The sequence below is a fragment of the Myotis myotis genome, unplaced genomic scaffold (assembly GCF_014108235.1).
Source record: "Myotis myotis isolate mMyoMyo1 unplaced genomic scaffold, mMyoMyo1.p scaffold_m19_p_5, whole genome shotgun sequence".
Taxonomy (NCBI): Eukaryota; Metazoa; Chordata; class Mammalia; order Chiroptera; family Vespertilionidae; genus Myotis; species Myotis myotis.
This window is the reverse complement of record NW_023416357.1, coordinates 109,229,957-109,255,532: the sequence shown is the minus strand read 5'-3', so window position 1 is coordinate 109,255,532 and position 25,576 is coordinate 109,229,957. Positions and strand designations below refer to the sequence as shown.

General features: G+C 39.1%; 1 protein-coding gene across 1 annotated transcript in view; it reads left to right on the top strand.

The window, feature by feature from the left end:
* Positions 1-25,576, top strand: part of LOC118656595 (ATP-binding cassette sub-family A member 3-like) — a 343,556-nt gene that overhangs the window by 227,048 nt on the left and 90,932 nt on the right. The window contains exons 16-19 of the mRNA XM_036310023.1: positions 3,620-3,770; positions 10,584-10,682; positions 13,095-13,116; positions 20,130-20,424. Of these exons, the coding sequence (XP_036165916.1) occupies positions 3,620-3,770; positions 10,584-10,682; positions 13,095-13,116; positions 20,130-20,424 (567 nt within the window). The remainder of the gene's footprint in view (positions 1-3,619; positions 3,771-10,583; positions 10,683-13,094; positions 13,117-20,129; positions 20,425-25,576) is intronic.

Below are 25,576 nucleotides of genomic sequence, written 5' to 3'. Positions count from 1 at the left end.
AATTTCTTCCATAGTTATTGGCCTGTTGAGATTTTTAGATTCTTCCTGATTAAGTTTTGGAATGTTGTATTTTTCTAGGAATATGTCCATTTCCTCCAGGTTGTCTAGTTTGTTGGAGTAGAGTTGGCCATAGTATTTTTTAACAATCATTTGTATTTCTGTGAGGTCTGTTGTTATTTTGCCTCTATCATCTCTGATTTTGTTTATTTGGGTCCTCTCTCTTTGCTTCTTGGTGAGCCTGGCTAGAGGTTCATTGATCTTGTTTATCCTTTCAAAGAACCAGGTCTTGGTTTCTATGATTTTATGTATTCTTATTTTGGTCTCTATGTCATTTATTTCTGCTCTAATCTTTATTATCTCCTTCCTTCTGCTCACTCTGGGTTTTTCTTGTTGCTCTCTTTCTAATTCTTTGAGTTGTAGAGTTAGATGATTTACTACCATTTTTTCTTGTTTTTTGAGATTGGCCTGTAGAGCTATAAACTTCCTTCTCATGATTGCTTTCAGTGTGTCCCATAGGTTTTGGATTGTTGTGTTTTCATTGTCATTAGTTTCCAGGATGTTTGTAATTTCTTCTTTGATCTCATTGGTAACCCAATCAATATTTAATAACATGCTCTTCAGCTTCCAAGTGTTTGAGTATTCTGGGTTGTTTTTATTGTAGTTTATTTCAAATATTATGCCATCATGGTCTGAGAAGATGCTTGGTATGATTTCAATCTTCTTGAATTTGGGGAGATTTTGTTTGTGACCCAAAATGTGGTCTATTTTTTAAAATGTCCCATGAGCACTTGAGAAGAATGTATATTCTGTGGCTTTGTGGTGAAATGTTCTGAAGATGTCAATTAAGTCCATCTGATCTAGTGAGTCATTTAGGATTGCTGTTTCTTTGCTGATTTTTGTCTAGAGGATTTATCCAATGATGTCAGTGGTGTATTAAAGTCCCCTACTATGATTGTATTGTTGTTGATCTCTCCCTTGATATCTTCCAGGAGTTTTTTATGTATTTGGGTGCTCCTGCATTGGGTGCATATATGTTTATCAGGGTTATAGCCTCTTGTTGTATTGATCCCTTTAGTATTATGAAGTGGCCTTCCTTATCTCTTGTGATGGCCTTCACTTTGAGGTCTATTTTGTCCGATATAAGTATTGCTACCCCAGCTTTTTTTTCATTTCCATTTGCCTAAAAGATATTTTTCCATCCCTTCACTTTCAGTCTGTGTGAGTCCCTTCTTCTGAGGTGGGTCTCTTGTAGACAGCAAATGTATGGGTCATGTTTTTTATCCATTCAGCCACTCTATGCCTTTTGATTGGAGCACTTAGTCCATTTACATTTAAAGTTATTATTGAAAGGTAATTGTTTATAGCCATTTCTATATTTTGTGCCTGTTTTTTTTCTGAGCTTTTTATTTCTTCTTTTTATACCAGTCCCTTTAACATTTCTTGCATTGCTGGCTTGGTTGTGATAAACTCCCTTAGCCTTTTTTTTGTCTGTGAAGCTTCTTATTTCCCCTTCAATTTTGAATGATAGCCTTGCTGGATAGAGTATTCTTGGATTCAGTCCTTTGCTTTGCATCACTTTGTAAATTTCTGTCCATTCTTTTCTGGCCTGATATGTTTCTGTTGAGAAATCATTTGATAATCTAATGGGAGATCCCTTGTATGTAACTTTCCATCTCTCTCTTGCAGCCTTTAAGATTCTCTCTTTGTCCTGAACATTTACCATGGTAATTATGATGTGTATTGGTGTGGGTCTTTTTGGGTTCACCTTGTTTGGGACTCTCTGTGCTTGTGTGACTTTTTCATCCCCACCTCAGGGAAGTTTTCTGATATTATTTCTTAAAATAAGTTTTCTAACCCTTGTTCCTCTTTTTGTTGTTCCAGCACCCCTATTATTCGTATGTTGTTTTGTTTCATGTTGTTTCATAGCTCCCTTAGGCTCTCCTCCTGTGTTTTAATTTTTTTCTCCAATTGCAGTTCAGTTTGTGTGTGTTTTGCTTCCCTGTCTTCTAATTCGCTAATTCGGTCCTCTGCCTCTCCGAGTCTACTTTTGGAACTTTCAATGGAGTTTTTTATTGTAGCTATATCGCTCTTCATTTCTTCTTGGGCCTTACATAAGTTATTGATTTTTTCATCTGTTTCTTCTTGCTTCTTGCATAAGTTGTTGTTTTTTTCCTCCATCCTGTTTATGCATTCCAGGACCCTTAATCTGAATTCTTTTTCTGTCATGCTGCATGCTTCTGTTTCACTTTGCTGCTTTTCTGTTGAGTCCTCCTTTTCTTTCCTTTGGAGGTTTCTTTGTCTACCCATGTTTGATCTCACCAACATATCTAGATATTGAGTCATTCAGGGGCTGCTCCTTGAGAGGCAGTGGCTCCTCGGGCTGTGGTTGCTCCTCGGACGGTTGTGGTAGCAGCTGCTCCTCAGTTGGCAGCAGTTCCTCTGGTGGGTGCTGTTCACAGCTATGGTGGTTCCTCTGGCTGCTGGGGGGAGGCTTCACACACCGCTGCTGTTCCTCAGACAGAGGGTGTGGTGATCATGAGGCTTCTGTTCCTTGGATGGGGGCGGGCTACACACACAGCTGCTACTCCTTGAACTGGAGCGGACTGCTCACCTGGCTGCTGATCCTTGGATAGGGGCTGGCTGCACGTTGCTGTTGTTCCTCTGATGTGGTGGGCTGCTTGCGAGGCTGCTGCTCTTTGGACGGGAGTGAGCTGCACATGTGGCTGCTGCTCCTCGTACAGGGGTGGGCTGCTTGCGCGGCTGCTGCTCTTTGGACGCGAGTGAGCTGCACGTGTGGCTGCTCCTCCTCCGACGGGGATGTGCCACTCAACCAGCTGCTGCTCGTCGGGCAGGTGCAGGCTGTTGTGGCTCTGCTCCTTGGACTGGTGCATGCTGCACAGGGCTGCCACTCCTCAGACGTGGGAGGTCTGCTCGTGTGGCTCTGCTCCTCAGACCGGTGTGTGCTGCGCAGGGCTGCCATTCCTCGGACCTGGGTGGTCTGCTCATGTGGCTGCTGCTCCTCTGACCGGGGGAGGCTGCTGCTGCTCCTTGAATGGAGACGGGCTGCTTATAGACCTCCTGCTCCTCAGGATTTTCTCATGTGGCTGCTGCTGCTAGGATGAGAGCAAGATGTTTGTGCAACTGCTGCTCCTAGGATAGGGGCAGGCTGTGCAGGGCTGCCGCTCCTCAGACATAGGTAGACTGCTCATGCAGCTGCTGCTCCTCGGACGGGGAAGCGGACCACTCACACAGCTGCTGCTCGTTGGACAGGGGCAGGCCACATGAGGCTTCTGCTCTTAGGCTCGAGGCAGGCTGCTCACGGGGCTGATGCTCCCTGGACAATTGCGTGCCGCTCACGTGTCTGCTGCTCACGTGGTTGAAAAAATAATGTGAAAAGAAGTAGGAAATAAAGGAACATGCAAAAATAGGAGAACAAAGAAAAAAGCAAAAAAAAGCAACAAACAAAAAAAGGGAAAACAAAGAAAAAGGCAAAAAAAAGCTAACAAAATAATAATAAAAAAATAAATATTAAAAATTTAAATGTCATTCCTTTGGCTGGCTTAAGATCCCAGTTTTCTAGAATGTCTGTGATTTTCTTTTTCTAAATGATTTTTCTCAGGTGCTACATATCGCATAGTCATGGAGATTGACCCACAGTGTGATGTTGAAAAGCTCTCTGCAGTGATTCGGTCTCATATTCCACATGCCACTTTGGAAGAGTGTACTGGAGCTGACTTATCATTTATCCTACCCAAAAAGTATATACACAGGTATACATTTAGGGTGCTCGAGGTGGGTGGTTTGGGTCACCAAAACTTATTTTTAATTTTCCAGGTTTAGCAAGTTTAGTAAATAGTATTTTGCTAACGAACCATTTAAGTTGTCATTTGCCAACTATAGTTGAGAAGTTCAGAGCTGAAGATTTCTCTCACTAAATAGGGGATTGCTTCATCAATTCAAGTTCATTCAAAGCTTATTTGATGTTTTTCTTTCTTTTTTACTTTATTTTTAATTGCATTTAGTTAGGTGACCTTGTTTAATATGATCATATAGGTGTAGGTTCCTGTGTTACAAGATCTATATATTGCACTGTGTGCCCAAAAACCAAAGTTCTGGTTTTTCTTTTGGAGAGAGGTTCTCCACTTATTTTCTACTAGAGGCCCGGTGCACAAAAACTTGTGCACTCAGGGGGGAGGGGTTCCTCAGTCCGGCCTGTGCCCTCTCACAGTCTGGGACCCCTCAGGGGATGTCTACCTGCTGGTTTAAGCCCACTCCCCGGGTGATTGGGCCGAAGATGGCAGTCAGACATCCTTCTGGCAGCCCGGCAGCCTTAGGGGGATGTCCACTTGCCAGAGGAGAGCAGGCCTAAGCTGCAGTTGGACATCCTTAGCGCTGCTGAGGAGGCGGAAGAGGCTCCCACCACCACCACTGTACTGGCAGCCATCAGCTTGGCTTATGGCTGAGCAGAGCTCCCCCTGTGGGAGCACACTGACCACCAGGGGGCAGCTTCTGCATTGAGCGTCTGGCCCCTGGTGGTCAGTGTGTGTCATAGTGACCAATTATTCCCAGTCGTTCTGCTGTTAGGGTCAATTTGTATATTACCCTTTTATTATATAGGATAGAAGCCTGGTGCATGGGTGGGGGCCGGCTGGTTTGCCCTGAAGGTTGTCCTGGATCAGGGTGGGGGTCCCACTGGGGTGCCTGGCCAGCCTGGGTGAGGGGCTGATGGCTGTTTGCAGGCTGGTCAAGCCCCCCCCCCCAGTGGGGACCCTCACCCCAGGGAGGTTTGGCCAGCCTGGGTGAAGGGCTGATGGCTGTTTTCAGGCTGGCCACACCCCTGTTAGGGTGGCAGGTCCCCACTGGGGTGCCTGGCCAGTCTGAGTGTGGGGCTGAGGGCCGTTTTCAGGCTGGCCAAGCCCCCCCTCCCCGGCAACAGAAGCTCCCAGCCTCTCCTTTTTTTCTTTTCTTTTTTTTATTCTGGGATTTATTTACCTTCTATAATTGAAACTTTGTAGCCTTGAGTGGAACTTAGAGCCAGCCAGGGCAGGCGGGAGGGAAGCTTGGCTTCCTCCATCACCAGGAGCACCCCAAGCCTCCTGCTCGCTCCAGCTCTATGGCCACGGCCAGCTGAAAGCAGGTATCTAGGGTTTATTTACCTTCTATAATAGAAACTTTGTTGCTTTGAGTGGAGCTCAGAGCCGGCTACAGCAGGCGGGAAGCTTGGCTTCCTCCATCATTGGGGCAACCAAGCCTCCTGCTTGCTCCAGCTCTGTGGCTGCCGGCTGCCATCTTGGTTGAGTTAATTTGCATATAGTTGCTCTGATTGGCTGGTGGGCATGGCTTAAGGTGTAGCGAAGGTACGGTCAATTTGCATGTTTGTCTTTTATTAGTGTAGATAGCTTCCTAGTGTTCACCAGAGTAATTCATTATAAGATGTTCATAGTAAACAAATTTTTTTAATTTTTTTTTTATTTTTTACAGAGAGGATGGGAGAGGGATAGAGAGTTAGAAACATCGACGAGAGAGAAATATCGATCAGCTGCCTCCTGCACACCCCCTACTGAGGATATGCCTGCAACCAATGTACATACCCTTGACCAGAATCGAACCTGGGACCCTTGAGTCCGCAGGCTGATCCTCTATCCACTGAGCCAAGCCGGTTAGGGCTAGTAAACAAATTTTATCCTAAAGTTTGGGTTTTGGTGTGTGTTTATGTTGTTGCTTTGCAATTGGAAACAATCCTATGATGAACGTTTTTATAGCTAAATCTCTGTGGATGTCATTAATTATCTTCTTCAGTAAATTACTGGCAGTGAAATGACTGGATCAGAGGATATATAATACTAAATGGACCCGCAGGAAGGCTGTACCAAGTAAATGTGTTTAAAATCTCCTCGATGAAGATAAGCCATCTGGTCCCCTCCTCCCTGAAGGGGGGTGTGCATGGGCTTCTGCCTCAAGAAGTCACCCACTGACCAGCAGTTTCTCCCCTGATTCCAACCAGGGATGTTGTTCTTATCCTTTCCTTTCCAAGTTCCAGAGGGGGCAATGCCTACCCTTCCTTATTTCCCTTTTCTCCCTCCCTTCCTGAGACTGGATTTATCATCCCAGTGAGCCAAGCAAGGCCCCTTCCCACAATCTAGGAATTTTCAGAATCTCTGTGAAGAACAAAAGCCCTGAGTGAAGCTATTAGGCCACCGCGTGGAAAGCAGGAAGGAATGCAGGAGCACATACCACTCCAGCTCGTGGGTATCGGGTGTGTCCAAGTATCCCCATCAGGCGATGTCCAGAACCCTAGGAGGAGCATGCCATGGCCTGGCAAGGGAGGAAGGACGCCGGCTTCACCTGGCCTGCTGGTGGAGTGGTGTTTGAGCTGGCAGCATCGGAATGGTTTTAATACTCGGCAGCCATAGCTGTGTGTGTCTCCCAGAAAACATCTCTGCGAGGACAAAAGAGGGCAGGTGTTGTCACAACCCCTGCTGCTGAGCACATTGCCCACATTCCTTATCCAGGGGACTGCAATGTGAGGAAGATCTGTGTCTTTCCTGTCAAAAGAGTATACTTCCTTGCCTGGCTGGCATGGCTCAGTGGTTGAGCGTCAACCTATGAACCAGGAGGTCACGGTTCAATTCCCAGTCAGGGCACATGCCCAGGTTGTGGGCTGGATCCCCAGTGGGGGGCATGCAGGAGGCAACCAATCAATGATTTGCTCTCATCATTGATGCTTCTATCTTTCTCTCCATCTCCCTTCCTCTCTGAAATCAATAAAAAAAATTTTTAAAAAAAAAAAAAAAAAATTTTATGTATGGTAAGATCCAGGGAGACATTGAGATGAAATAAGAAAGTAGCTTCGATTGCAACTCTTGGAGTAAGAATAACAAGGACAGTTGTTGGGTAATTATAAATCTGGAGGTTCTGAGTAATGCTTTAAAAGAAATTAGAGAAGCTGCTTAAATGTATCACATCTGTCCATCCTATATCATGTGTATACAAATGGCATTATCAGAAAGAATAATAAATACAGCATTTATATAAAGTACAAAATAGGAAATGTAAGGACTTAGAAACAGGTAATATTTTTATCCTGTACTCCCACTAAATACTTTGAACATGGAAGGAAGAAAGAGAAAGAATTTCTGAGAAATGAATAACTAGCCATACAGTTTATTGTCAACAGTTTAACTGTGGAGATTCTGGGCCATGGACAGTGGACCTAGTAAGCATAAAAGTAAATCATGAAGTTAGGGGAAAATATATGAACTCAGAATGAAATTAATTTTAAACCAAGTGTTGAAAGAGAAAAAAAAACAACCTGAATAAAATGTCCATAGCCTGTTTATTCTCAGACTTATTCACTATAGTAAGAGAAGAATAAAATGGCAGAGTTCTTGGTTATTTTCAAGACTTTGATAGCTTAATTAATTGTTTATTTGCTTTGGGATGGGCACAACTCTAAATGTTTTCCAAACTGTGTATTTACATAAAAACGAGGGAGAGACTTAGAATCAATACTTATAACCTCAATGCCTATATTCTAATCTATAAAATATGGCTAACAAAATGAACTTGAAATTTGTAAGTTGGTTCTTTGAGAAGACCAGTGAGGTTAGTAAAACTTCAGTCATACCAATCAGAAAGAGAAACGGGAAAGACACAAATTACCAACACTATCTCAAGAAGAAATTAATTTGAAAACCTCTATTTATTAAAGACATTTAATTTGTACTTTAAGACATCCCCACAGAGAAAACTCCAGGACCAAATGACTTCATAGATGAATTCTACTAAACATTTAAAGAAGAAAAAGTAGCAATTCTATATAAACTTTTCTAGAAAATGAGAGAAAACAGAACATTTCCAAATTTGTTTTATAAGGCCAGTATTGCCCTCGTACTAAACCCAGTCAAAAACATTACAAGAATATTATTATTATTCAATAATCCTTACCAGAATATATGGACCCTTGAATAGGGATTCTATTGAGAAGATTAAAAAAGGAAGATGGGAATGACCTTAAAATATGTGAAGAGCTATAATTGGAAGAGAGGTTAGATTGAACTGGGTTAAAAGTAGAAGTAAGAGTCATAACTAGGTGAGGTTAGATGAAAATGGTGTTCAGCCTTAAATATGGATGAAATTTAGAAGTTGAAGAGTTTTGAATCTACCATCTCTGAGGGTAATAACACATAGACTTGATAGTTCCTTACAAGGAATTGAAGGTGTGTTTAAGGAGTGGATGGGTCTCTGGAGACCTTTTCAACCTAAAACAGTGTTCACTTTTCCTGGTAAAACTAGTCATGGAATCTTGATGTAACTGCACTACAATTAGCAATACCTTCATACAATTTACATAGTTGATTAAATCTCTCCAGTGCCCAGCTACTGCTTCACTAACTCTATTTTCTGTCAATTATGATTCATACCTCCTGTACTTTGCAAATTTTTTCACTTGATGTAGGAATCACATGTGAGTAAATTAAATTTTATTAACACTTCTAAAAATAAATTTATAATTTTAGAAGAATAAAAGAATATATATCAAAGACAAAGTTACAGTATAGAGAAATTTGCTAAGATAAAAAATATCTCTTTTTTCATTTGTTTCACAATAAGTATTACAGTGAAGAATAATCTAAACATTTTTCCATGGCTAACTAGAAATTATTATGGAACAAAACAAAACTGAAAATTCATCTTTAAAAAAGCCTAAAACTTAAAAATGGGCAAAGGACTTAGAATAGACATTCCTCCAAAGAAGATGTACAGATTGCCAATAAGAACATGAGATGTTCAACATCACTACTCATTAGGTAAAAGCAAATTAAAAAACAAACAAACACAAAAATAGCAAAAGTTGGTAAGGATGTGGAGAAATTGGAACCCTGTGCATTATCACTGGGATATAAAACAGTGTATCTGCTGTGGAAAACAGTATAGAGATTCCTCAAAAAGTTAAACATAGAATTACTAAATGACCCAGCAATCCCCCTTCTAGGTATATACCCAAAGTAATTGAAAACAAACTCTAACAGATATTTGTACACCAATGCTCATAGCAGCATTATTCACAAAATCCAAAAGATGGAAACAACCCAAATGTCCATTGGATTAACGGGTAAGCAACATGTATATCCATACAATGAATATTATTCATTAATAAAAAGGAATAATATTCTCACACATACTACAGCATTGATGAACCTGGAAAGAATTATGCTAAATGAAATAAACCAGACACAAAAGGACAAATATTGTATAATCCCAACTTATATGTGCACTCAGAGCAGGCAAACCCACAGAGACAGAAAGTAGAAGTGAAGCCGAGGGAAGGGGAATAGGGAATTATTGTGTAATGGGTGTAGAGTTTTAGTTTGGGGTTGTGAAAAAGTTCTGGAAGTTGGAAGTGATTCACAACATTGTCAATGTGCTTAATGCTGCTTCAATTATATACTTAAAATAATGAAATGGTAAATTTAATGTTTCACATCTATTACCCCCGTAAAATAATTTAAGAAAACACTAGGAAAGAATACAATTGGGAATGGAATCCTATATAATAAAAGGGTAATATGCAAATTGACCCTAACAGCAGAACGACTGGGAATAACTGGTCACTATGACACACACTGACCACCAGGGGCCAGACGCTCAATGCAGGAGCTGCCCCCTGGTGGGCAGTGCGCTCCTACAGGGGGAGCTCTGCTCAGCCACAAGCCAGGCTGATGGCTGCCAGTACAGTGGTGGTGGTGGGAGCCTCTCCTGCCTCCTCAGCAGCACTAGGGATGTCCGACTGCAGCTTAGGTCTGCTCCCCGCTGGCAAGTGGACATCCCCGGAGGGCTGCCGGGTTGCCAGAGGGATGTCTGACTGTCAGCTTAGGCCCAATCCCCCAGGGAGCGGGCCTAAGCCAGCAGGTGGACATCCCCTGAGGGGGTCCCAGACTGCGAGAGGGCACAGGCCGGGCTGAGGCATCACCCCCTCCCCCCCCGAGTGCACAAATTTTTGTGCACCAGGCCTCTAGTTAAGTATAAAATAGAGAAAATGTAAGTGCTCAGGTTTCTTATTAAATTAATTGGGGTGATGTAGATTAATAAAATTATATAGCTTTCAAGTGTATAATTCTATAATACATCATCTTTATCTTGCATGGTGTACCTATCACCCAAAGCCCAGTCTTCTTTCACCCCCATATATCTGACCCACTTTACTGCCCTCCTATTTCCCTTTCCTCTGGTAAACACCATACTGGTGTCTGTGTCTATGAGTTTCTGTTTATATATTTATCTTGTTTGCTCATTTGTTGCTTTCAATTTTATATTTCACATATGAGTGAAATCATGTTCTTAATCTTTTCTGATTTATTTCCCTTAGCATGATATTCTCAAGATCTCTCTCTCTCTCTCTCAAATCAATAAATAAAAAATTGTAAAAAAAATCCATCCATATTGTCACAGATGCCAGTATTTTATCTTTTCTTATGGCTGAGTAGTATTCCATTATATATATATATATATATATATGTTTTATTTACTAGAAAATAAAATGTATCTAAACTAGTGCTTTTTTTCTTTCTTCTTGTCTCCAGATTTGAAGCTCTGTTTAATGATCTGAAAGAGAAAAAGAGTGAGCTGGGCATTACCAGCTTTGATGCTTCCGTTACTACCATGGAAGAAGTCTTTCATAAGTGAGTAATAATGACCTTAAAAAAATTTCCACCACTAAAATTATACACCATTTTGAAGGCAAACCTCACCCTATTTGCATTGCAATAAATTAATTACAGTTATGGATTTTTAAAAATACGTTAATATTTATGCTAATGTAGTTCTGTATTTTCAGCTATGAATGTGTAAAGATTTTCAACTTGGGCCTTGATGCATATGTCTTACTATGTTAGTCAAGAAAAAAAAACAACAATTAATATTAATGTTATCATAGGAAAAGTTAGAATTGTAATTGGAGTCTGAACTAGAAATGACTTTAAAATTTTGACCTAACCATGTTTCCATAATTTATTTAATTTGTACATTATTTTATTTTATTGACAGTGTTACGATGTCCCTCAGTTTCTCCCCCATTACCACCCTCTTCCCAGCACCTAGCCAACTCCAGCCTTCACCATCCTATTCTCTGTCCGTGGGTGATGCATATATGCATACACATTCTTTGGTTAATCTCTTCCCACCCACCCACCCCCACCTTCCCTCTGAGATTACACAGTCTGTTCTGTGTTTCCATGCCTCTGGACCTATTTTGCTCATCAGTTTCTTATGATAATTAGATTCCACTTATAAGTGAGATCATGTGATATTTATTTGTCTTTCTCTAACCGGCTTATTTCACTCAGTATAATACTCTCCAGATTCCTCCATGCTGTCTCAACGGATAAGAAATACTTATTTTTACAGCTGCATAGTATTCCATGGTGTAAATGAACCACCACTCATCTACTGATGGGTCCCTGGGCTGTTTCCAGATCTTAGCTATTGTAAACAACACTGCTATGAATATAGGGGTGCATATATTCTTTCTGATTGGTGTTTTCGGATTATTCTTAGGATATATTCCTAGAAGTGGTATTACTGGGTCAAACAATAGTTCCGGTTTTTTAAGAATATATATTATTTTTAATTGTTTACAGTATTAGAGTTATCTCTCATTCACCTCCTTGACCCACCTCTACCCAGCCCCTACCCAACTCCCAGGTCTTCACCACCCTATTCCCTGTGTCCATGGGCTATGAAGATCAGTACATAAGTTTTTTTGGTTTAATTTCTTCTCATCCTCTTACCCCCAAATTGAGGTATGTCTGTCTGTTCCATGCCTCTATGCTTCGAGTCTTACTTTGTTGATCACTTTTTAAAAAATTAAAAATGGAACTTCTGTTTGACCCAGCAAATCCACTTCTGGAAATACATCCTAAAAGACCCAAAACACCAATCAGAAAGAATATAAACACCCCTATGTTTATAGCAGCTTTATTTACAGTGGCTAAGATTTAAATAGCCAAACTGCCCATTAGTGGATGAATGGGTAGTTCATTTTTTATGTTTTGAGGAAACTCCATACTGTTTTCCATAATGGCTGCACCAGTCTACATTCCCACCAGCAGTGAACTAGTGTCCCTTTTCTCAACATCCTCCCCAACACTTTTTGTTTGTTGATTTATTGATGGTAGCCATTCTGGCAAGTGTGAGGGAAGGGTATTTCACTTAGCATAATGCTCTCCAGGTCCCTCTATGCTGTTGCAAAGGATAAGAGGTCCTTATTTTTTACTGCTGCATAGTATTCCATGGTGTAAATGTACCACAGCTTTTTTATCCACTCACCTACTGATGGGCACTTGGGCTGTTTCCAGACCTTAGCTTTTGTAAATTGTGCTGCTATGAAAATAAGGGTGCATAGATTCTTTCTGATTGGTGTTTCGAGTTTCTTAGGCTATATTCCTGAAAGTGGAATTGCTGGGTCAAATGGCAGTTCCATATTTATTTTTTTAAGGAAAGTCCACAATGTTTTCTATAATGGCTGCACCAGCCTGCATTCCCACGAGAAGTGCACTAGGGCTCCCTTTTCTCCACATCCTCGCCAGCACTTGTTGTTTGTTGCTTTATTGATGGTAGCCATCTGGCAGGTATAAGATGACACTTTGTTGTAGTTTTTAATGTGCATCTCTCTGATGATTAGTGACACTGAGCATTTTTTTTTTCATATGTCTGCTGTCCATCTGTATGTTCTCTTTGGAGAAGTATCTATACTGATTCCACATTTTTTTAAAAAAAATTTATTTTTATTCATTATTGTCTTAAGTTTTACATATGCCTCCTTTTTTCCTCAATTGACACCCCCCCCCAACCATTCCCACCCCAGGCAGGCCACCACCGCCCCAGTGTGTGTGTCAATTGGTTATGCTAATATGCATGCCTACAAGTACTTTGGTTGCTCTCTAATCCCCGCCCCCCATCTTCCCTGCCATTTGTCTCTGAATCTATTTTTGTTCATCAAATTATGTTGATCATTATATCCCACATATGAGTGAGATCATGTGATATTTATCTTTCTCTGAGTGGCGTATTTCACTTAGCGTAATGCTCTCCAGTTCCCTCTATGCTGTTCAAAGGGTAAGAATTCCTTCTTTTTTACAGCAGTGTAGTATTCCATTGTGTAGATGTGCCACAGTTTTCTAATCCACTCATCTTCTAAAGGGCACTTAGGCTATTTACAAATCTTAGGTATTGTAAATTGTGCTGCTATGAACCTTGGAGTGTATATATCCTTTATGACTGGTGTTTCTGATTTCTTGGGATATATTCCCAAAAGTGGGATTACTGGGTGAAATGAGAGTTCCATTTTTAACTTTTTGAGGAAATGCCATAGTATTCTCCACAGTGGCTGCACCAGGCTGCATTCCCACCAGCAGTGCATGAAGGTTCCTTTTTCTCCACATCCTCACCAGCACTTGTCATTTGTTGATTTGTTGATGATAGTCATTCTGACAGGTGTGAGATGGTACCTCTTTTGTTGTTTTGATTTTAATATCTTGGATGATTAGTGACTTTGAGCATATTTTCATGTCTCTCAGCCTTCTGTATGTCCTGTTTTGAGACGTGTCTATTTAGGTCCTTTGCCCATTTTTTGATTGGATTGTTTATCTTCCTTTTGTTAAGTTGCATGAGTTCTCTGTAAATTTTGGAGATTAAACCCTTATCTGAAATAGCATTGGCAAATATGTTCTCCCATGCTTTCTTGTGTTGGTGATGGTTTCTTTTGCTGTGAAGAAGCTTTTTATTTTGATGTAGTCCCATTTGTTTATTTTCTCCTTAGTTTTCATTGCCCTAGAATCTGTGTCAGTAAAGATATTGTTATGACATATTTCTGCTATTTTGCTGCCTAAGGAGTCTTGTAGGATTTTTATGGTTTCCCGTCTTACATTTAAGTCCTTTATCCATTTTGAGTTTTTTTGTGTGTATGGTGTAATTTGGTGATCTAGTTTCATTTTTTTGCATGTATCTGACCAAATTTCCCAGCACCATTTATTGAAGAGACTGTCTTGACTCTATTGTATATTCTTGCCTCCTTTGTCAAATATTAATTGAGCATAATGGCTTGGCTAGATTTCTGGGTTCTCTGCCCTATTCCATTGATCTATATGTCTGTTCTTGTGTCAGTACCAGGCAGTTTTGAGAACCATGGCTTGGTAATATAGCTTGATATCTGGTATTGTGATTCCTACAACTTTGTTCTTTTTTCTCTAGATTGCTGCAGCTATTTGGATTCTCTTTTTATTCCATATGAATTTTTGGAAAGTTTGTTCCAGGTCTTTGAAATATGCTATTGGTATTTTAATGGGGATTGCATTGAATCTATAAATTGCTTTGGGTATTCTGGACATTTTAATGATGTTGATTCTACCAATCCACGAACATGGTATGGTCTTCCATTTGTTTATATCTTCCTCTATCTCTTTTTTTCAGTGTCCTGTAGTTTTCCAATTACAGGTCTTTTACCTCTTTAGGTAAGTTTATTCCTAGGTATCTTAATTTTTTTGGTGCAATGGTAAATGGGATTTTTTGTTTGTTTCTCTTTCTGTGAGTTCATTATTGGTGTATAAAAAGGCCATAGATTACTGGGTGTTAATTTTGTATCCTGCTACATTGCCGAATACATTTATTAGGTCTAGTCGTTTTTTATGGAGTTTGTGGGTTTTTCTATGTACAGTATCATGTCATCTGCAAATAAGGACAGTTTTACTTCTTCTTTTCCAATTTGAGTCCTTTTATTACTTCTTGTTGTCTGATTCCTGTGGCTAGCACTTCTAGTACTATATCAAACAGGAGTAGTGAAAGTGGGCACCCCTATCTTGTTCCCGATCTTAGTGGAAATGAGTTTAGTTTTTGCCCATTGAGTATGATGTTGGCTATAGGTTTGTCATATATAGCTTTTATTATGTTGATGTATGATCCCTCTATTCCCACTTTGCTGAGAGTTTTTATCAAGAAAGTGTGTTGGATTTTGTCAAATGCTTTTTCTGCATCATTTGATATGTGATTTTTGTCTCCCAATTTGTTTATGTGATGGTATCACGTTTGTTGATTTGCGGATATTGTACCATCCTTCCATCCACACTTGGTCATGGTGTCTGATCTTTCTAATGTAATGCTGGATCCGATTTGCTAAAATTTTGTGGAGGATTTTAGCATCTATGTTCATCAAGGATATTGGCCTGTAGCTCTCTTTCTTTGTGGTGTCTATCTGATTTTGGAATTAGGGTAATGCTGGCTTCATAGAAAGAGCTTGGAAGTGTGCCTTCCTCTTGAATTTTTTGGAATAGTCTGAGGGGTATAGGTTTTAGTTCTTCTTTGAATGCTTGGTAGAACTCCCCAGTAAACCCAGTCGGACCAGAGCTTTTTGTTTGCTGGAAGATTTTTGATCGTTGCTTCAATTTCTTCAGTGGTTATCGGCCTACTCAGGTTTTTTTATTCTTCCTGATTGACTTTTGGGAGCTTGTATTTTTCTAAGAATATGTCCATTTCGTCTAGATTGTTCATTTTGTTAGAATAGACTTGTTCATAGTATTATTTTCTTAACAGTTTGTATTTATGTAGGATCGGCTGTTACTTCACCTCTTTCATTTCTCATTTTGTTTATTTGTGTCCTCTCTCTCTGCTTCTTGGTGAGCCTGGCTAAAGGTTCATCAATCTTGTTTATCTGTTCAAAGAACCAGCTCTTGGTTTTGTTGATCTTTTGTGTTGTTTTTTTGGTCTCTCTGTCGTTTATTTCTGCTCTGATCTTTATTATTTCCTTCCTTCTGCTTATGCTGGGCTTTTCCTGTTGCTCTCTTTCTAACTCTTTGATTTGTAGGGTTAGGTAATTTATTACCATTTTTTCTTGTTTTTTTGAGGTACTCCTGTAAACTTCCCTCTCAAGACTCTTTAAATGTGTCCCATAGGTTTTAGATTGTTGTGTTTTCATTGTCATTTGTTGCCACGATGCTTTTTATTTCTTCTTTGATCTCTCTAGCAACCCAGTCGTTGTTTAATAGCATGCTATTTAGCCTCCAGGTATTTGATTTTTTTCATTGTTTTTATTGTGATTGATTTCTAATTTTATGCCATTGTGATCTGAGAAAATGCTTGATATGATTTCTATCTTCTTGAATTTGAAGAAACTTTGTTTGTGCCCCAATATGTAGTCTATCTTTGAAAATGTCCTATGTGCACTTGAGAAGAATGTATATTCCATGGCTTTTGGGTGAAATATTCTAAAGGTGTCAATTAATTCCATCTGATCTAGCGAGTCATTTAGGATTGATGTTTCTTTTTGATTTTTTGTTTAGAAGATTTACCCAGTGGTGTTAGTGGGATATTAAAGTCCCCTATTATGACTGTATTGCTGTCAATCTCTACCTTGGTATCCTCCAGAAGTTTTTTATGTATTTGGGTGCTCCTATATTGGGTGCATATATGTTTACCAGAGTTATATCTTCTTGTTGAATTGCTCCCTTTAGTATTATAAAGTGGCCCTCCTTACCTTTTTTTATGACCTTTGCTTTGAGGTCTAATTTGTCAGATATAAGCATTGCTACCCCAGCTTTTTTTTCATTTCCATTAGCCTGAAAACCCTTTTCCCATACCTTCACCATCAGTCTATGTGAGTCCTTTGTTCTGAGGTGGGTCTCCTGTAGACAGCAGATATATGGGTCATGTTTTCTTATCCATTCAGCTATCCTAGGTCTTTTGATTGGGCATTTAATCCATTTACATTTAAAGTTATTTTTGATAGATACTTCTTTGTAACCATTTTTATTCTTTATGCTTGTGTTCCTTCTTCCTTTCCAATTTTTTCTTTTTACAGCAGACCCTTTAGCATTTCTTGCATTGCTGGTTTGGTGGTCCTTCCTTTGTCTGTGAAGCTCCTGATTTCACCCTCAGCTTTGATTGATACAGTATTGTATCAATACTTGTTGGGTATAGTATTCTTGGATTCAGACCCTTGCTTTGCATGACTTTGTATATTTCATTCTATTCCTTTCTGGCCTGATGTGTTTCTGTTGAGAAATCTGTTCATAGTCTGATGGGAGATCCTTTGTAGGTAACTTTCTGTCTCTCTCTGGCAGCCTTTAAGATTCTTACTTTGTCATTGATGTTTGCCAATTTAATTATAATGTGTCTTGGTGTCGGTCTTTTTGGGTTCATCTTGTTTGGGACTCTGAGCTTCTTGGACTTGTGTGAGTTTTTTCTTGCCAATATCAGGGAAGTTTTCTGTCATTTTTTCAAACAAGTTTTCTATTCCTTGCTCAGTTTCCTCTCCTTCTGGTACCCCAATTATGCAAATGTTGCTTTGTTTCATGTTGTCCCAAAGTTCCCTTAGGTTCTCCTCCTGGTTTTTAAGTTTTTGTTCTAGTTGCTGCTCTCTTGGGTATTTTTCCTACCTTGTCTTCTAGCTCACTGATGCGGTCCTCCACTTCCTCTAGTCTACTGTTGATGCTTTCTATTGTGTTCTTTATTGCAGTGATGTCATTCTTCATTTCTGCTTGGTTCTTCTTCATTTCCTCTTAATTCTTACACATATTGTTGAATTTGTCTTCTATCCTTTTCAGCGCCCTTCTGATCATTGCTCTGAATTCATTCTCTGACAAATTGCTCGCCTCCATTTCGTTTACTTCCTTTTCCAGTGATTCCTCCATTTCTTTCATATGGGTGCTGTTTCTTTGTCTCCCCATGTTCGCTCCTCTCAGGGTGTCTGGTTATGGAAATGTTGGTCAAAAGGTACAACCTTTCAGATATAAGATGAGTAAGTTCTAGAGAATACAGGTCTCCACAGTACATTATGGTAACTATATTTAATAATAATTGTAAATTTGAAATTTTCTAAGACAATAGATCACAAATAATTTTTTTTGCCCAAAAGGCAAAAGTAACTCTGTGATGTGATGAATGTGTTAATTAGCTTGACTGTGGTAATGATTTCACAATGTATACACATACCAAAACACCATGTTCTATACTATAAATACATATATAATTTTTATATGTCAATCATACTTCAATAAAGCTAAAAAATAAAAAAGATCAATAGAAGGAAACAAGATGTTAGATATAAACCCAAATATATTGATAATTATGTAAATGGATGAAATACAATTTGGTTGCCACTTTTAAGAGAATGTGTATATGTTTGTGTATGTTTTTGCCTGTTTATACATTTCTGTGGAAAATATCTCATCAGGATTCTCTCTAGGTAATAAGAATTTTTTTCTCCCACTTATTTATATTATTGGATGGTTTCTTAATGGAAATTTATTGCCATTGAGTACAATATGAAGAATTAAAAACTTCATATGACAAAGAAAAATATTAAATGATTATTTTAGAAAGTATAATGGTCCTCAAGACTTTTAGTATCAAACAACAGACAACCCTGCAGGGACGTTTTAAAGCAAGGTTTTAATATGCATATGTGATCTTTAAAGGCTACAGAAGTCATCAATGTACTCATTACTGGGAAGGTCATAATTCAGAATGATTAATGTTGTATTACATACAAATGCTAATGGTGGAATTTAAATTACCTTGATAGTTCTATGGCTTAGAAAAAATACATCTTTTAAATCATGTATTTCTTACCGAGTATTTTATCACTTTAGTGTATTTTTTCCTGTCTCTCAGTATAATATTTTTCTAATATTCTACTTAGTACTTTCCTCCTCAGATTGTAATTACTTGTGTATATCTCTTTATTTTTCTCGAATATCTATACCCAAAGACCCAGCTTTAAACATAGGCAGCAGTAGGAAATGTAAGGACTTAAAAAAAAAACAAAAAACAAAAAAACACTAGCCTATGTCCCCATAATTTCATAAAATACATAACATTGTAACCCTCAAAGGAGAGTTACTATCTTTTATGAAAGGTAACTTCTTTAACTTGTATATGTTTAGCTTAAGGCAACATTGAATATATTCAAATATTTTTTGCATGATAACACAGTTCCTCAGAATTATCGGAACTCTGCCTTGAATTGCTGTTATCCCTCTGCCTGGTTTACTGGGATCCCCTGTTACCATGCTGCCTCAAAACAATATGCCGGCAGTCAGTGAGAACGAGGAAGGAGGGTCCATATTTGGAACTTTCTTTTACATTCCCCAAATAAAATAGTTTAAGGCTCTTGTCAAAATAAAATGTTTTGTGCTTTTTCTGTGTACTTGTGTGTATGTAGGGCCAATAAACTGGCACATTCCCAAATGGATAGTCTACCCTCCCTATCCTCTTCCTTGGAGGGCCAAAGAAAAAGGCAAGACATGAAGCAGAATAGGATTATGCCCAGAAACTACAACACAACAGTTTTCTCCAGATTGAGTGAAATTACTACCATTGAATTTAACACTGGGGTGAGCACATTTACTAATAATTTAATCAGTAAGTTTGGTTTGTGTTTGAGATGTACAATTTCAAATCTGAACTTAAAAGATGTTTGAAGTTTAGCCATAGAAGACCCAGACAGATATGGTATCCTGATGCAGGAGAAATGGGTTCTAAAGAAAAGACAGCTGCTCTCACTATTGATATTTTTCAGAATCACTTTGCAAAGTACTCATTCATTTTCTCATAAATTTTTCCCTTTGTTCAGATCTAACAAAAAACTCAAGATTTATGACAGTTGTGATCAGATGATACTAGTTGATCCAATTAGGGGTATTTTTTTCACTATAAATCATAGTTTGTGTATTAAAACCTAGCAAAGGATAATACTTCCATATAAGTTTTGTAGGGATATTTCCTTTTAAAATGGAGAAATAGAAGGATGATTTTTTTTATATTAAGTAAAAGAAATAAATATAATTTTGTTTTTCTAATCAGAAACACTATATGTATATTAATGAATAAAATCATTAGATTTTTCATGTAGTTAGATCAGAAACCAGATTCTAATTATTTCCCTTATTACCTTACACAAATAAAACTTTTTACACCATCTTGTTGTTTTCTTGGGTCCAATTCAAGTATATATTTCTATTATATGTGTATATCTTCTGCTGAAAAAAATTGAAACATTTATATTAATGGGTTCCAATATGAATATCATACTTGAGTCACCAACAATTGTACTGCTATGTTTTTTTCTCTCTTTTCAGTTTCCACTTTACCGCCAGCAATTTTATTGCATGTTTGTAAAGAGAGCACTGTTCAGTTTGCGTAACTGGAAGCTGGTGTTACTACAGATATCAGTAATTGTCGTTGTCACTACGTATCTATTAACAACTGCAAACTTACGTTCTGAGATACCCGTCAGAGAAATTGATTTGAGTCAGTATGGTCAAACAATTGTGCCTTACTCAGTTTCAGGGAAATCTGATTTGGCTATGAATTTAATAAAGAACCTTAAGATTTTTCTAGCACTTGCGAACCAACAATTGCATGAAGTGCAAGGTAAGATCCATCTATAATAAAAAAAAAACACGGTAATATGCTAATTAGACCAGACATCCTTCTGAACGACCTTCCAGATCAAGTCGGGGCTGCAAGGGAAGCCCGGGCCCCGGGTGCCAGAGGGAAGCCAGTGCTGGCAGCCAGGGAAAGGAAGGCCTACTCTTGCATGAATTTCATGCATCGGGCCTCTAGTAGGAAATAAAGAGACTGCTGCTATATGAAGACATTTGTATCACTTGCAAAAAAAAAGGGATTTAACGGTGGTATTTAGCTACCCATTTCTTTCTTTTTCTACAAATAACTTTAGAGGCAGCTAAATAAGAGGCAAAAAAAAAATGTACACTAAAGGCAACTGACCACAAAAGTAGTAAGTAATTAATGGAGGTGTTTTGGCACTGGGTGGTCTTTCAGCTAATTGTATCACCATTCAGAGGATGGGTAAAATAGCCAAAATACTATGTTGTGAAATTTAGCATAGATTTTTATTCTAACAAGAATATAAATATGTTTCTCCAAGCTCTCATAGGGTGAAATGGTTTCAAGAAGGGACATTGTCCTTTTATCTAGTATATTGGCCATTCTAAAAACAAGTGGCTGCCCTATCTGGTTTGGCTCAATGGATAGAGCATTGGCCTGCGGACTGAAGGGTCCTGGGTTCAATTCTGGCCAGAGGCACATACCCAGGTTTTGGGCTCAGTCCCAGTAGGGGGCATGCAGAAGGAAGCTGATCAATGAGTATCTCTCATATTGATGTTTCTCTCTCTCCCTCTTTCTTCCTCTCTGAATCAATGAAAATATTTTTTATATATATAAAAACAAGTGGCTGAAGACTTAGTAGACTGACTCCTCAAACTAAGTTTTTGAAGATAGTATAAGTAACTATCCTTAATTAGTTCAATGTTTATTTTCATAAAAACCATATTGAACACATTTTCTGCATTTTTATTTTTGATGCTAAAAACACTCTTTTTATGTAGCTTACTTGTTATCTATTGTGTAACAAATTTCCCCAAAACTTAATGGATGGAGAATTTGAATTTTTGGTATGGTGAAATGAACCTCTCTCCAACAAAAGCAACAAAGTACTTAAAAAACATTTTTCCCATTTTTAATCATCTTTATTTTTCAATTATAGTTGACATATAATATTATATTAGTTTCAGTTGTACATCCCAATGATTAGACATTACATAACTTACTAAGTTATTATCCCAATAAATCTTACACCCACCTGACACCATGAATAGTTATTAGAATACTAATAACTATATTTCCTATGCTACACTTTACATCCCATGACTACTCTGTAACAACCAACTTGAATTTCTTAATCCCTTCAACTTTTTCACCCAACCCTTCAATCACCCTCTCATCTGGCAATCATCACAATGTTCTCTGCATGAATCTGTGTCTGTTCTGCTTGTTCATTTGTTTTGTTTTTTAGATTAAATTGTTGATAGAAATGTATTTATTGACCTTTTTTAAAATATATTTTATTGATTTCAGAGAGGAAGGAAGAGGGAGAGAGAAATAGAAACATCAATGATGAGAGACAATCATTGCTCAGCTGCCTCCTGCACGCCCCCTACTGGGGATTGGACCCACAACCCAGGCATGTGCCCTTGACCAAAATCGAACCTGGCACCTTTCAGTTTGCAGGCTGATGCTCTATCCACTGAGCCAAACCAGCTAGGGCTTTATTGACCTTTTATTATTCATATTTTAAGCTTTTGTATTTCTTCTTCTTAAAGAAGACCCTTTAACATCCTATCTAATAAAGAAGGAATATGCTAATTAACCCTCACACCATCACAAAGATGGAAGTGCCCATGGCCAATAAGGAGGGAATATGCTAATTGACTGTCATGCCCTCAAAGATGGTGTTGCCCACAGTCAATAAGGAGGGAGTATGCTAATTGACTGTCACACCCTCAAAGATGGCAGCACCCACAGCCACAAGATGGCAGTGCCCAGGCCCCTTAGCCCCGCCAGGGAAGCAGGCATTCCTCGTGCCTGCCTCTGGAGACCCCCAGTCCCCTCAACCCCCCAGGCACCCAGGGCCAGCCCAAGGCTCAGGCAAGCCTCGAATGGCGGCTACCCAGCCACCCAGGGCTGCCTGAGGCTCAGGTAACGAGGGCTGGTTGAGGCTTGCACTGCCGGCAGTGGCAGCAACAGAGGTGTGATGGGGCATCATCACCTTCCCCTGATCACCAGGTCATCTCCCACCCTGAGAGCTCCAGGACTGTGAGAGGGGACAGGCTGGGCTGAGGGACCACCCCCCCTCTAGTGCATGAATTTTCATGCACCAGGCCTCTAGTTTCATATAATACTGTTTTGGTGGTGATAAACTCCTTTAGCTTTTTCTTGTCCAGGAAGTCTTTATATGTCCTTCTATTCTAAATGATAGATTTGCTGAGTAGAGTAATCATAATTGTACATCCTTTTTTAAAATTCTTTATTGTTTAAAGTATTACTTATGTCTCATTTTCCCCCCCATTGACCTCTCCCCAGCCACCTCCCCCACACACACATACCCCCTTCCCCGTAGAATCTGTGTTCATCGTTTCTGCTTATACTAGAGGCCTGGTGCACAAATTCATGCACCAGTGGGGTCCCTCAGCCTGGCCTGTGGGATCAGGCTGAAACTGGCTCTCTGACATCCCCTGAGGGGTCCCAGATTGTGAGAGAGTGCAGGCCAGGCTAAGGAACCCCGCCAGTGCACGATCAGGGCCAGGGAGGGGCACAGGAGTTTGGCCAGCCAGGGAAGGATCTCAGGAGGGCTCCAGGGTGTGTCCAACCCGTCTCACTCAGTCCCAATTGGCCAGACCCTAGCAGCAAGCTAACCTACCAGTTGGAGCATCTGCCTCCTGGTGGTCAGTGCACATCATAGCAAGCAGTTGAGTGGCCTTAGCATATCATTAGCATATTACACTTTGATTGGTTAAACGGCCAACCAGACGACTGAACATATTAGGCTTTTATTATATAGGATGCATGCATACAAGTCATTTGGTTTATCTCTTCCCCCCTCCCCTGCCTTCCCTCTGAAGTTTAACAGTCTGTTCAATACTTCTCTGTCTCTGGATTTATTTATGTTAATCAGTTTATGTTGCTCATTATATTCCACAAATGAGTGAGATCATGCAATATTTATCTTTCTCCAACTAGCTTATTTTGCTTAGCTTAATGCTCTTCATGTTCATCCATGCTGTTGTGAATGGTAAGAGTTCTTTCCTTGCATTCTATGACTGAATATTTCTTGCCACTTCCTTCTGGTCTGCAAAGTTTCTGTTGAAAAGTCAGCTGGAAGTCTTGTAGGAATTCCACTGTAGGTAACTAACTGCTTTTCTTTTGATGCTTATGAGACACTCTCTTTGTCTTTAACCTTCTGCACTTTAATTATGATGTGTCTTGGTTTGCGGCTCTTTGGGTTCATCTTGTTTGGGACTCTCTGCACTTTTTAAACTTGTATGTTTATTTCCTTCACCAAGTTGGAAAAGTTTTCTGTCATTTTTTTTTCCAAATAGGTTTTTCTATTCCTTGCGCGCTCTCTCTCTCTCTCCTCCTTCCATAATCCCCATGATACAAATATTGGTATGCTTGAAGTTGTTCCAGAGGTGCCTTACACTATCCTGATTATTTTTTATTCCTTATTCTTTTTGCTGTTCTGATTAGTGTTTTTTCTTTCTTAACTTCCAAATAGATGATTTGATTCTTGGTTTCATCTGCTCTACTATTGATATACTGCAAATTATACTTAATTTCAGTTAGTGTATCCTTCATTCTCCCTGGTTCTTTTTATGCTGTTGAGGTTCTCACTAATTCATTGAGCATCTTATAACCAGTGTTTTGAACTCTGCATCTAGTAGATTGCTTGTCTCCATTCCTTTCAGTTCTCTTAATGAAATTTTCTTCTATTCTTTCATTTGGGGCATATTTCTTTGTCTCCTCATTTTGACAGCCTCCTGGGTGTGTGTATATATTAGGTAGGGCTGCTACATCTCCCAGGCTAATGCAGTAGGTGTTCTGTAGGATCTAGTGGTATAGTCTCTTGATCATCAAAGCTGGCCCCCACATTTGGGTCCATGTAGACCCTCCTATTTTAGTTGAGTCTTCATCGATGTTGGCCCATCAATGGGAGGTAGTTACCCTCAGGCCAATCAGCTAAAAGGACTGAATACAACCACTGACAACCAGCCATTTTATTATTGAAAGTGTTACAGATATCCTCTGTTATTTCCCCATTGACTTCATTAACCCCACTCCCACTCTATTGTGTGTCCAGAGGCTGTGCATATATGCATATAAGTTATTTGGTTAATCTCTTCCTGCTACTCTGAAATTAGTCAGTCTGTTGCAAGATTCAATCTCTCTGGATCTGTTTTATTCATCAGTTTATTTTATTCGTTAGACTCCACATATAAGTGAGATCATGTGATACTTGTGTTTCTCTGACAAGCACATTTCACTTAACATAATACTCTCCAGTTCCCTCTATGCTGCCCCAAACGGTAAGAAATCATTCTTTTGTAGAGTTGCATAGTATTCCATTGTATAAATGTACCAGAGATTTTTAATCCACTCATCTGCTCAGGGCACTTCAGCTGTTTTCAGATCTTAGCTACTGTAAATAATGCTGCTATAAACACAGGAATGCATATTTTTTTCTGACTGGTGTTTCAGGCTTCTTAGGATATATTCCTAGGAGTAGGATTACTAGATCAAATGGCAATTCCATTTTTAATTTTTTCAGGAAACTCCACACTGTTTTCAAAAGTTGTTGTACCACGCTGCATTCCCACCAGCAGTATACTAGTGTTCCCTTTTCTCCATATCCTTGCCAGTTCTTGTCATTTCTTGATTCCTTCACCAGTACTTGTCATTTATTGATTTCTTGGTGGTAGCCATTCTGACAGGTATGAGATAATACCTCATTGTCATTTTAATCTGAATCTCTCTGATGAATAGTGATGTTGAGCATTGTTTCATATGTCTCTTGGCCTTTTGTATGTCCTTTTTGGAGAAGTGTCTATTTAGGTCCTCGCCCATTTTTTAATTGGGTTGCTTGTCTCTTTTGTTGATATGTATGAGTACTTTTTATATTTTGGAGATTAACCACATTATCAGATGTGTCATTGGCATAAATGTAATC